Raw genomic sequence first — 13,308 nt, forward strand, 5'->3', positions numbered from 1 at the left:
CATGCAAAGCACTCTTGGGAGTTTAAATCAGAACAGTGGAGCGCTGGTCGCCCAACAAGGGCTGACCCAGCTTGACGTAACAAAATGTGCTTGACCACTTAGCTGGTAAAACGAGTGTGTGACTCTTTCTATGAAAACTGCGGAATGCAAAACCAAAGCCACAGAGTGGAAAAACCATGACGCAAATGTCATGTTCCCAGGTGATGAAGACGTACCACATGTACAACACCGACAGCATCAACGCAGAGTCCAAGCTGAAGGAGGCGGAGAAGCAGGAGGAGAAGCAGATGGGACGCTCCAGTCGCCAAGACGACCGACAGACGCCACGCTCGCCAGACACCCTTGCGAGCATAAAGGCTGACGACAAACCCATCCGGCGCTCTAGTGTGAAAAAAATCGAAAAGATGAAGGAGAAGGTGAGTGGGGACGCTAGGTGGTGGAGCCGACCTGATGCGTGTTCCTCATGAAAGATTTTTGAAAAGAACTGACTTGAGTATTCAACAGTTCGCTTTTCCTATCTTATTCTCAGAGACAAGCAAAGTACACAGAGAACAAATTGAAGGCCATCAAAGCCCGGAATGAGTACCTCCTTGCCCTGGAGGCCACCAACGGCTGCGTCTTCAAGTATTACATCCATGACCTCTCTGATATCATTGACGTGAGTTATGAAAAGACGCATTTCTGTGCGATTGGATCTTTTAAGTGCACCGTCATTATTGTGCTGGCCTCTCCCAGGGAAAATTTTCAGGTGTTCTATCATAAATTTTAAGCACAATGTAAAAGTTCGCCTTTTCCACTAACACTTCCAATTCCATCACCAAGACATTCCGTCGTGATAACCATCAGAGCTGTGTCTAAATTAAGCGTGAGTGAGCATGCAATACAGAACTCGTTTGCGTGCATTTTAACACCCACTATTTAGGATTTTACTGGAACAAACCCGTCGAGAGGTGTGCGTGAGACTCTCCACTAAAGAAGATTGCTCACATTCTCTCGTCGGTGGACAGCAAGTTTGGCTGCTTACTGAAATTCTGTTTTACTTGTAAATATTTGATATGGCGCACGTCACCAATATGTTTTGAGTGGAACAGGTTAAATTTTAATTAGGAATTAGTTTTAGAATGTTGTTGATCATGTAAAAATGGATTGTTGATCTATCTAAGACCTGAAACTAAATTAAATGGCCAGACCCAGTTAAGTGATTTCACACCAGAATGGTCGTCGTGTTTTTACAGTGCTGTGATCTGGGCTACCATGCCAGCCTCCACCGTGCCCTGAGGACCTACTTGTCAGCAGAACAGAATGTAGAGGTGTCCAAGCACACTGGTCTGGAGACACTGGAGGGTGCCGCTGAAAGTCTGGAGCCCAACGGAGACAAACAGAAGCTGATGGAGACCTACAACAATGTCTTCTGCCCTCCAGCTCGCTTTGACTTCCAGTCGCATATGGGCGACACGGTATGTGGCTTCTCAGTATTATCATGCATGGCACTTGAAACGACAACCTGTGTTTGTGCGTTGCATAGATGGGCGTCATGTGTGCGCAGCAGCCGCTGGAAAGTGAGCTTCTCCAGAGGTGTCAGCAGCTTCAGTCCCGACTCTCTACACTCAAAATAGAGAACGAAGAGGTTAAGAGATGTTTTATAATTTTCCCCTTGATCATTATAACGTGTCTTTTACATGACTCGCCTAGCTTTTTTTTTTTTTTTTTTTTTTTTTTTTTATAAACTCTGGTGCTCATTAGGTGAAGAAGACCATGGAGGCCACCCTGTCCACCATCCAAGACATGGTGACAGTGGAGGACTATGATGTGTCGGATTGCTTCCACCACAGCAACAGCATGGAGTCCGTCAAGTCGACGTTCAGCGAATCCTATCTCAGCAAGCCCAGCCTTGCCAAGAGGCGGGCCAACCAGCAGGAAACTGAACAGTTCTACTTTACGGTCAGTGGCAGGTTTGAATAATCAATTAGTTGGATTAGTTTAAAGAGCGCTGTGGTTTACTGCACTTTTGCACGCACCTGAACGACACATTCTGTGTTTTGTAGAAGCTGAAGGAGTTTCTTGAAGGCAGGAACCTGATCACCAAGCTCGAGGCCAAGCATGACCTCATCCAAAAGACCATAGGAGAGAGTGAGTGTCCTTCATACCGTTTAGACGTGTACTGTATGTGGAGGTCACGGTGACTGCGACCATATGTGGACACAGATGTCCTGGAGTGAGCGGTGAGGAGGGTGGGAGGTTGGTTTGACGATTGGGGGGGGTCTTCCTCAGGAAATGTCCGCATTTCCGTAAGCGAGCAGGAAAAGCCTTTGTATGTGTACGCTTCTATTCTGCTGTGAGTGTCTTTTTACTCTCCGACGTCCACACTTGTCCTGTCTCTTCCCCCCTTAGGTCAGAAGACCGACTGTTGCCTTGCCAGGTACGTGTGGTGAAGGAAGGAAGTACAAAAACACACACACACACTATCTCGCTACGTATGCCAAAGTAAGGTTTTCTTAATTTCTTGGCACTCAGGGGTATTATTTTCCCCGGCACTGTTTAAAGATATTCTCAGCATATGTGTCTGTGTGAACAAATAGAGCGTTACCAGAGTTTGTGTGCGTAAAAATAGGCACTCTGGCGACTTAATGACAGAGTGCTGTTTCTCTCTCTCTCTGTGTGCATAGTGGACGGAGAAACTCTGCAGTACGGAAACAGGTAATTATCTGTCGTGTGAGTGCGTAGTTTTGTTTTGAGCACATTTTCCCACCGTTGCCACCCGTAAGATGCAAGGGCATATTTGGAAGCATGCACAGATGTGTTTCGGCTATGGAATTAGTGCAATCTAATGGTCTCCCTGGTGCAGTATGACAAAGAAATTACAAATAGGACCTAATGTTTGAGGCGCCCCCTTGTGGCAACAACTCTCATTCTGTTAAAGAAAAATACAAAATAACAATTCTATGATCATATACAGTACCGCAGTAATTTCGAACCAGGGTGCTGTGACACACGAGAGAGCCGTGGGAGATTGAGGTTGCCGTGGTGAATCATCTGCAACTTATTTGATAATTACAAATTGATCTCTGTTCATCTATCTATGCCAGGAAAATAGAGTGACAAGCAGAACTATGATTTGAAAGTGTTACCATTCATACAATAGAATAAGTCATTTTCTCAGCTTTGTGTTCAACTAAACAGGTCCAGATTTCACAAAAGATTTATTAATAAATTGAGATGAGCTTATTGTTTTTTGTGACATTTTTTGTTGTGCTAGATTTTGCCCATGTATATTTTTATTTTATTTATTTTATATATATATATATATATAATTTATAATTTATTTATTTATTTATTTGTTTATTTATTTATTTATTTAATTATCAGCTATTTTAATTAATAATATATATATTCCCCATGATACCCAACGTTAGGTTTCTGGAAAATTCAAAACAAAAAGGAAAAGTGTAGTCTCCTAGCAACAGCGGCCTCTCCCCTCCCCATGTCTGGCACTCCTTCCTCCTAAACGTGTGCTCTGATGCATGTGCAGCCGACGTGTGCGGTAGTCCTCCTGATAACACGGCTGCAGTTGTTTTCCTGTCCTTGGCAACATCCTTTTTCACATCTATCATTTGTTATAATTACACATTCAAATAATGCTCTCCACCGATTTTAGGCTGCCGGTGAAGCCATTCCGCTCATGGTTGAGAGCTGCATCCGTTTCATCAGTCGCCATGGTGAGGAAATTCTTCCGTCAAGGGATAGGTTTAGCGCCAGCCTTTACTGTGCGCTGATTGGTTGCATTGTTGTGTCATGTGACCGGTTCTGACCCGAGTAGTCTCTGAATGAACAAACTACATATCCAATACACGGCGTGCCAATCCTGAGCATGAAAAATTGATGTCATAAAAGCAACTGTGTGGTTACGGCTGTCTAGGTCTGCAGCATGAGGGCATTTTCCGAGTATCGGGCTCTCAGGTGGAGGTCAATGACATCAAGAATGCATTTGAGCGAGGTAGGACTGCATTTCACTGAAAATATGAGCCTCCTTTCACCAACACGCACACATCTTACCACTTTGTTTTGTTTTTTTTGCATCTTGTGCAAAGGCGAAGACCCACTCGCAGGAGACCAGAATGATCATGACATGGACTCAATTGCTGGTGTCCTCAAGCTCTACTTCAGAGGGCTGGACCAGGCCCTTTTTCCCAAGGAAGTGTTCCATGACCTCATATCCTGTGTCTGTAAGAGTCACCGCCGCCAATCTCTTTGTGTACTTGGTTTGTTTTTCAGACTCTGTATTGTGTGACTAATCTCCTGGGTGTCGTCACCGTTACGTTTCAGCAATGGAGAGCCTCCAGGAGCGCGCTGTCCATATTAAGAAAGGGCTGCAGTCTTTGCCAAGCGAAACGCTCATCATCATGAGATACTTGTTTGCCTTCCTCAACCAGTGAGTAGCAGGACGGACACGCACGCACGCACACAAACGCACTCTTCTTTCTTATGAGATTCAGTGAAAGAAAACAGCTACATCAGTGGTGTCCAAACCACAGTCTGAGGGCCATTTGTGGCCCACCGTCCATTTTATGGCGGTCCGCAATATATATATTAAAAAGAAAAATGACAATGCCTGCAACCCTATTGGATGTGTGTGTTTAAAATGTTAAGGTGGCCTCCGCATCTTTCAATTTTTCTGTTTGCAGCCCTCTGAGAAAATGTTAACAATGCTCAGTTTTGACTTTTAGAGAGGTATATGTTACAGTATTATACCAAGACTAATGTTTTGGTTTCCATATTTAGATCTAAAAGGGGCGCAAACCATTTTAGACACCTATTTAGTATGGCAAGTGCCAAAAAAAAAATGTGTCAGTACAGTGCAATGTGTTACATTGTTTTTAGATTGTGTTGGTACATTTTATTCCTTCCCTTGAGTACTCCCAGATCAATGTATTTTTTTCTTTTTTGCTGACATCAGCAGCTTTCCTCAAGCAAATTCTGTGTACACACACCATTAAAAGGTAAAATACTCTTAAAAAAAAAAAAAATCAATGAAAAATCTCATGATGGCTGAGATGAGGTAAAGATCCTGAAAAGGCCAAAACAGACCCTTATTGGAGTTTCGTTCGGTTCTTGGAAAAAAGATTTCCCCGCTTCTCTGGTTGATTTATAGCCTGGTATCATATTCAGTGTCTTGATGAGCTATGCAGGCTTGCATTCACTGCAAAGCCAAACTGTGAAAGTCACAAGGGAGACCTCCTTCCTCTGTCAGCCATAGGATCATTCGGAGCCACAGAGATGCTTACGCTTTGCTCTTTTCCAATGCACCATTTGAAATAAAAAATCTACCGATCACATCACATTGTAAAGGGAGTGAAACTAAATGGACACCTAAAACGTGAGCCATACTTAGTAAACACACTTGTCTTGTGGAGCCAGAAAGAGGAGCATCTTCGTTGGCCGTGGCTGATTTACAGTCTCCCAAATGACTCTGCTTCTTCTCACACGCTCCAACTACTTGCTTGTCGATGAAATGCAGATTGACACACACGGCTTGCTTTCAGATATTTCACATGATCTAATGCCTCATCTGTGATTGGTTGGAAACCAGTCCAGGTGTACTTGGCCACTAACTCCGTCAGCAACCCTATAGGACAAGCATTATAGAATGAAAGGATGAAATGAGTATAATGGACGATTATAAAATGAAATGAATCTCGTGTTTCTCCTCCACCTAGCTTGTCCCAGTACAGTGAGGACAACATGATGGACCCTTACAACCTTGCCATCTGTTTTGGCCCCACCCTGATGTCTGTCCCGGAAGGTCACGACCAGGTCTCCTGCCAGGCCCACGTCAATGAACTCATTAAAACTATCATCATCCACCACGACGTCATCTTCCCAAGACTGCAGGACCTGCAGGGCCCCATCTACATCATCCCTGGAGCTGGAGATGACTTCTGGTCAGTGGAGGCTCATCAATAGAGGGCGCTAGAGCGCCAACCTACCGCCCAGCTGAGTCGCAGTGAAGGGGACAAAAATTAAATGATGAAATATTATAATAAAAATACTTTCAAATATATGTACATCTGTTTTTAGGTGAGCAGGATAGTGTAGTTATTGATGAGGAAATTTGATTTGTTTATCTCTGGAGTTTCAAACAATGTGTGGTTTGGGCACACAGAACGTTGCTACACTGTAGTTAATATGTGACATGCGCAGGCGGTCCTCATTCAATTCTCACCCATGGGGCACTGAATTGCACCGCCCCCAGCCAATAATGTTTAAACTGAATCGCTGTTAAAGCCGACGTCATGTCCTGTCCGGCTCGGAGCGGCTCCTGCCTTCAAGGGGAACTTGACGTGGCAGCCATTTTGGAAATGGCTCAGCCAAGCTTCTGCAGTGTGTCTACTATCTAGTTTTGTCTTCATATTCAACTCAGTGAAGTCACTTCATCACTTTTCGAAAGGAGAAGGTGGAGCCCAGGCAGCATGCATAAGAACAGGTATGGTAGATTTGCGAGCTTAATCAGAGGTTTCGCAAGAAAATTAGACATGCAGGGTCGAGTGCAAATGCACCAGTTGGGATATTGCACTACTTGTGAATTGTGTGATAGGAAACAAAAAAATATAACTTTATCAGTGAACCCTGATTATTTTTCTGGTGTGAGTTCAATTCCAAACTGAATTAGAATGGCAGGTATTAATTTAGTGAAAACTCGCCTCACTCAACACACTGATGAGACACTAATTCAAATAATGCAAATCATGATTAAGTACTTAAAAGGTATTTCTTCGTTGTGCTGGGTCGGAAGGGCCACGAGGATCAGCTTACCCGCCATCACAAGAGAAGAGATTAAAGTAGCGCCTGACCGCAGCGGCTCACATGCACATCCAGACACATTCATACAGAGGTCAAATTAGTTTTAATGCACAAGACAACCACAGCAACTGAATTAGTAAATTAGGTGTGTAGTTCTCTAATTCCGATTTGTGATTTCAAGGCATTACCTGAATTGTAGCATAGTTTCTAAATGTCACTTTTTTTATGGAAATTGAGGATATTTGGCTGTTGGAGCGCAATAAGAACTGAGATTTCTCACGACTCACTCATATTTTGTTCTGTCACAAAAATGCTGAATGCGCAGCGATTTAATGAGTCCATAATAGCAGCCCCATATCAGCAGATTGAAAATCCTTCAAAGAACAAAATGTGCAGCTTGTTGAAGTACAGATAAGCTATCATGCACATTCCAAATGTGGCATTTTTGTAATAGTGGCCTTTTTTTCCCCACTGCAAGAGCGTCTGAGGTCAGGACGCTGACTCACGCAGAATCAACGATGTTACAAAGATGTGGTGGCGTCACAGGATGACTGGAGCACAGCAGTTTAAATCCTGTCGACTATGAAAACAAAATTTATGGAATCACCAGTCTGAGTTTCTCATTCAGCTGTCGGAATTTGTAGGAAAAAAAAAACGGAGCACGCACGTGACGCAAAGCTAATGCATTTTAAATGGGGATTTTTTGATTTTAAGAACCACAAAAGATGGACTATTTCCTTCAACTTCCTCCAAAGATACAAAATTGGATTGAGAGCCGGACTATTTGCAGGCAATAGAAAACAGTTTTCACCAGGTCTGTATTAAGAAACAAAAGGCTTGAATGCCTGTAAGGTTTTATGATCGTCACATTTATTTATTTTTAGGTGCTTCATTTCCTTCTGAAAAAGCTGATTGGATTACACCTTACAGTTGGGTCGGGTAACTGGCGGCCCGAGGTTCGAACTGCAAATATGCAGAGATTGACTGTACAGAGATTGACTGTACAGTGTTTTTGTTGTAATACAACTAATCACCACTAGATGGCAGACGTGTCTTATGTTTACACTGGGTCTTATACTGCCCTCTACAGTACTAGAACATGAGTAGATCTAATATTTGTTTGCAAATTTGTAATATGCAGGACATTCTACCTCCATAATAACTTTTTGAGCATGAGTGAAAATTACAAAAAGTTGTTGCGCATAATGTTAAGTTTCTTGTTGAGCAGTTTTTGGATTATTTTGTTGTTTGCTTCAAACACTTTGCCGTTGCGTTCACATAGTGGATCATTTATACATGCAGTGATGAATATAAAAAATGAAATACCTGGTATATTGGCGATACATATTAAAAATAGTACGTTTGGAATTTGGTTAGGAAGTCCATGGTACGATGTCAACCCCCCAGTGGCACTAATTAAATAAATACTGAAAAAAATAATGATTCGATATTACGTCTTGCGAGATAGGAAGTCTTAACGCTGTCTTTTTGTCCATTCTAGTGACAATCCGCACTGCGATCCCCCACTTGTGCAAGAGCCGGCGCCCAACACCGTGTCTGTCAGCCACAACAGTGAAGATGGTGCGTAACAAATATGTTTAAAAGCCTACATCAAGAAACTTTTATTAAGTACAATTACTCCTGGCACCAGCTCTTGAGATCTCTTCTAGCATTTCGTGGCTGAAAGCTTTTCAACCAGCTCACATCCTGCTGCCTGATTTTGCTGTTTTGTGAATTTTTTGCAACGTGTGCCATCACCAAACAGCAGCACTAACTGCATCGCTCTGGCTTCCCTCCTCCTCCTCTCTCCCTCTCTCACGTCTTGTTTTGCGCCACCCACTCTGTCGCTTCCTGTCTCTGTCCGCCGTCCTCAACATCAGGCACCTTGGCTGTTTCAGAGTCTGACCCAGTTGAAGCCATTGCTCGGTTCGACTATTCTGGCCGGACCAGTCGCGAGCTGTCATTCAAGAAGGGCGCCTCATTGCTTCTGTATCAGCGAGCGTCTGATGACTGGTGGGAGGGGCGACACAATGGAGTGGATGGATTGGTGCCGCATCAGTATATTGTGGTCCAAGACATGTAAGATGTGTACACTCACTATGCTTGATACACTACGTGCTTCAGAACATTTCCTGCAAGAGCATTCCGGCGTTTGTCAACTGCCGTGTGGAAATCCCCATTGTGCTGTCAGCCAGGAAAATATCATTACTGTTCAACTTCTGTTTACCTGAAACCATTCATGTGGCCTCATACTGTATGTTTATATCTGTTTGCGGTCGGGAGAGTTCACCTGTATGTAGAGCAGAGATGACAAGTACAGTTTTGACCGCCTGCCTCATAGAGGGAAATTCCAGTTGTAGCGAGCTGCATTGCAGTTTAGCGTTCAGTGCGGTTTCAAGGGGAAATGTTTAGTCGTCCGCATATTGTGAAAGAAAAAAAAAACGATTTTGTTCGCTCGTGAATTTAAATCTCATTCACTGCCATTGACGGATATAGAAGCCAAAACCACCTGGGATGGCAGTGAATGATTAAACAATCTCTCATTCAAAGTGCAAAGAGGGAACATATTTGATTATTTTAGGACCGATGGTGGCCGAGGAAGCCCAAAATCCGATGTGGACACCCGGGACCAGCTGGAGGAAAGGGTTTCCACTCGAGGCAGCGCTGCATCTCCTACAGGTGCTCATGTGGCTGACATCTACCTGGCCAACCTCAACAAGTGAGTCTCACATGCAAATTGTACATCTTAACTGCAGTTGAACCTTTTAAACCAACCATACCCGACAAATGTGAACACAACACTCATTAAAAAAAAGCGACTCAATAATTCTCTCACTCAGGATGAGGAAACGTCCGGAGTCTGGGAGCATCAGAAGAACGTTCCGGAGCTCAGACAGTGACACTCCTGGGGCCAGTGGAGGCGGTGTGGGTGGTGTAAGGACTGCATCGCTTCCTGTAGGCAGCGCTCTGGTGAAGGAGTCTGCGGACAAACGGCCAGTTAGCGCTCACAGCATTCTCAATTCCATCACACGGCATTCCTCGCTGAAGACCAAGGTACTGTGACTTGAAGATTCAGAGGTTTCAAATTGAAGCCAACGATGTGTTGAATTCATAATTCCTTAACGAATACCTAGGTGGAAAGCCCTCAGCTGCGCAAATCAACTCCAGCTGGGCGCTCCAAGAGCTTCAGCAACCATAGACCTCTGGAGCCCGAGGTCATAGCCCAGGTGGATCACAGCTCTCAGGTACTGCTCATTCTCAGTGCTGAATTTAGAATCATTTCCCCAGCAGGTGGCGCTGTCTCTCCATTCCACTACATAATGTCGCTCACATTTAAAGTGGCGTTAGTAAATATCATTCAAATTATATTAGAATTTAATCTATATTATGGATTTTATTATTATTATTATTATTGAGGCAAAACTTCACTGGTTGACAACGCATTACTACTGGCACTAGTATTAATGGCATTATAAAATTGTGCTGCCGTTATTTAACATTAAGCCCTTCCTGAGTAAAATATGTGTCATGACTCAAAGGTGGGAAAAATACTACATGGTCTGGTCTCGTAGGTATGCCATATTTAAAAAGCTTAAAAAACGATTAATACTCGTTTATACTTGAGCTTTCTTTGTAACAAAGCTTTTTCTCAATTCAGCTAATGCTTCTTTCCTCTTTGTTGCAGGACATCGAGGCAGCAATGAGCTGCGCCCTGAATGAGCTCAGGGAGTTGGAGCGACAGAGCACCTCCAAACACACCCCCGATGTGGTCCTGGACACACTGGAGCAGCTGAAAGGCGTGAGCAGCGGCGGCGGTGGTGGCGGAGGAGGTGCGTCGGAACCCTCCAGCCCGCTCCACTCCCGCCTGTTGCGGGACAGCGAGGGGGGCTCCTCACACGCCCACCCACTTCAGCGCAGCGCCTCCTCCGCCAGCGACGTGCCCTCCTCCTTCCGAGCTACCAAAAGCCAGCCGAGGAGCCCCCTTCCCTCCGCCACGTCGCCGTCCCTGTCCTCTACCTCTCTTTCCTCGTCGGTTCCTTCCTTCAGAGAGCTGCGTCCCCCGGCAACGAGGCCCAAGCCAGTGGTTTTCCCGAAAAGCGGCGGAGGGAGTGGCAGTCCGGCTATGGGTTCCCCAACATCCACTGTCCCGCCGACACCGCCGCCACCGGGGCACTCACACTCCCTCCCTCACGCGCCTCCACCACCACCGTCTTCGCAGTCTAATGACAAATCCTGCCCGGCTTAGCATCTCCTCGCTCTTAGCCCAAATCAAATCTGATCCTAATGCAGGTCTTCGCGCAGGTGTCGGAAGCACTTAGTTTGTTATACACAAAGTACATACTTGCTAACCCGCTACACACTGTAGCAGTCAGACATCACAATTGATTTTCGAGTGTCACAAAGTTGCATGGCAGGCAACTTTTTTAATGATGGCAGCATGGGAAGATTTGCAAGTCTTTCACGAGGGAACAGGTCAGACGTGCTGACCAATGGGCACCTGCAGCTTTTCATATACTAAATTTTTTTTAGGCGGAGGTGGGCTAAAGTGTTGCTCTCCTTCACAGATTCACACGAGGAAGAAAAACAAAACACTGTACTTTTTTTTTTTTTCCTTGAATCATTTTTAAGATCCTGTAACTATCAAAAGGGATTGTTTGATTCCTAAGGAGAGACTGTGAATAGTTTGTAGCGCTCTTGAAATGAAACACTGTCTTGCTGCTTCACATGGAAGACTGGAGCTGAACTTCTGTTTTTTTTAAGATTGCGCCAAATATCAGTGTGAGTGAGTGAGGGCTTTATCTCTTGTTCCAGTCTCGGTCGAGTAAAATGTAGCTAAGAGAAATACTAAATTGGGTGGGGAACCACGAGCATTTGATTTGGCAACAAACAAAAAAAATCTCGGAAAGACTCGAACAAAAAGTTCGAAAAATCATTAATGATATCCAGTATATATATAAATTTTTTTCTTTTTTGGGTGGCTGATCGAATCCATTTTCTTTCACAAATTTAATCTGGCTGTCAGGGATGGCCACTGATATTGAAAAGGTTCCTCAGCCCTAAATAAAGCAATAAGAATAATAATAGAACGCTGGTAATTTGAGGCATTATGCTGCTTTTCTCCTGCAGCTCTTCTATGTGTAGGGGACCACTGAAAGCCAGCATTTTTTTTCCTTTCTAATGTTGGACTGTGCACACACATGTTCTCCACAGATGTGTGTGTGTGTGGTGTTTTGTGGCAGCTAAACACCTTTCAGGTTGCATGCTGTGGCCATTTGACAGCAGCTTACAATGACTCGTTGGCTGACATTTTTTTATGTCTCGAGAGGGTAACTCCAAAAAAAAAAAAGACAGCTTGCTAATATAATTATCCTTCACACTTTGCAGTAAAACGTTTAATTATTCTAATGGTGTTCATGTATGTTTATTAATCATTAGGGCAACTGGAAGCATGGTGCAGAGGGCTTTTAAGAGAGTTTAGAGCACAACCAACCACCTCATCCAATTACTTCTTAGGCACCCTTTTATTCTGACTTTGTCACTGTTACTGTTTTATGGTCAAATGTGGAACCGTGTAGCCGTCTGGTTGTGTGCATGTGTGTGCCGCTATGTGAGCATGCTTGGATGGATGGGTGAATCCATTACATGAGAGTGGCCCTGGTATGAAAAGGCAAATATGTGTTGTCGGTCGCCTGTGTATTCTTAGTCACAGGATTTTGCAATATCGTCACAAAACCTTTAGTCAAACGCAACAACAGCACTCTTACAAAGGTGGCCAAAGAAGAACCCATTTATTATTAGACGGTGTAGCATCATTTAATGTTCCAATGAATTCTCTTTTTACACGTATGTCAATTAGATAAGGATATCAATTCATAGAATGGTCAAAATATTTTTCTGCGTATGAGTCACTGCATCACACTCTCCCACTTAACACTTGTGGATTAGTTTTGTTTTCTTTGTCTCTATCATGATTGTGTATTGCTGTTGCTCTTACCTCATCGCAACAACTGGAGGGACTGACTGTGTGCTTGTGCACACACAACATACAAATGGATGTGGTTGGTTGGTGCATTTGTCTGATCTCAATTCAATCATGCACTTGAACAAAGTTGGCTTTGCGTGTGGACTAACTGTGTGAGGGTGACTTAACAGATTTGTCAAATATGCATTTGTGTCCATTTGGAAACAATACTAAGAAGAAAATAAAAACAAGACAGAGACTGTAATGTAAAATTTATTTATAGTCGTCTTTGTATTACTGGAGAATCCTGTGTTCAGATGTACTTTGTATATACAATGTTGTACATTACAGAGGTACACTCTTCTTTTTTGGTACAATATTGTACAGTAATATCAATGGTGGTTTAATCAAATAGGCCTTATATAATTCTATGTGTAGTCATTGTTGTAGATCTTTTTTTAAATAAACATTGCTTGCTATGAATTTTGACTGGTGTCATCTTTGTTCCCAAACTGACATGTTTTTGAGCCTCCAAGTAGCCTGTAAGT

General features: G+C 43.6%; 1 protein-coding gene across 3 annotated transcripts in view; it reads left to right on the forward strand.

Moving 5' to 3' along the window:
• srgap2 (SLIT-ROBO Rho GTPase activating protein 2) overlaps window positions 1-13,243 on the forward strand; it is a 54,978-nt gene extending 41,735 nt beyond the window's left edge. For 2 of the 3 annotated variants that reach the window (XM_088308184.1, XM_088308187.1), the window contains exons 5-23: window positions 201-416; window positions 530-658; window positions 1,236-1,457; window positions 1,526-1,627; window positions 1,744-1,941; window positions 2,046-2,130; window positions 2,392-2,419; window positions 2,667-2,697; window positions 3,656-3,716; window positions 3,917-3,994; window positions 4,089-4,223; window positions 4,324-4,429; window positions 5,715-5,939; window positions 8,300-8,379; window positions 8,679-8,877; window positions 9,380-9,517; window positions 9,639-9,852; window positions 9,933-10,043; window positions 10,484-13,243. In XM_088308184.1, the coding sequence (XP_088164310.1) occupies window positions 201-416; window positions 530-658; window positions 1,236-1,457; window positions 1,526-1,627; window positions 1,744-1,941; window positions 2,046-2,130; window positions 2,392-2,419; window positions 2,667-2,697; window positions 3,656-3,716; window positions 3,917-3,994; window positions 4,089-4,223; window positions 4,324-4,429; window positions 5,715-5,939; window positions 8,300-8,379; window positions 8,679-8,877; window positions 9,380-9,517; window positions 9,639-9,852; window positions 9,933-10,043; window positions 10,484-11,044 (2,919 nt within the window). In that variant the 3' untranslated portion in view covers window positions 11,045-13,243. The remainder of the gene's footprint in view (window positions 1-200; window positions 417-529; window positions 659-1,235; window positions 1,458-1,525; window positions 1,628-1,743; window positions 1,942-2,045; window positions 2,131-2,391; window positions 2,420-2,666; window positions 2,698-3,655; window positions 3,717-3,916; window positions 3,995-4,088; window positions 4,224-4,323; window positions 4,430-5,714; window positions 5,940-8,299; window positions 8,380-8,678; window positions 8,878-9,379; window positions 9,518-9,638; window positions 9,853-9,932; window positions 10,044-10,483) is intronic. The other variant, XM_088308186.1, reaches the window with a different exon arrangement.
• The last annotated feature ends 65 nt before the right edge of the window (window positions 13,244-13,308 follow it).

Source organism: Idiotropiscis lumnitzeri, chromosome 11 (assembly GCF_059441095.1).
Source record: "Idiotropiscis lumnitzeri isolate Australia: NSW breed Sydney's pygmy pipehorse chromosome 11, RoL_Ilum_1.0, whole genome shotgun sequence".
In the NCBI taxonomy this organism is placed as follows: domain Eukaryota; kingdom Metazoa; phylum Chordata; class Actinopteri; order Syngnathiformes; family Syngnathidae; genus Idiotropiscis; species Idiotropiscis lumnitzeri.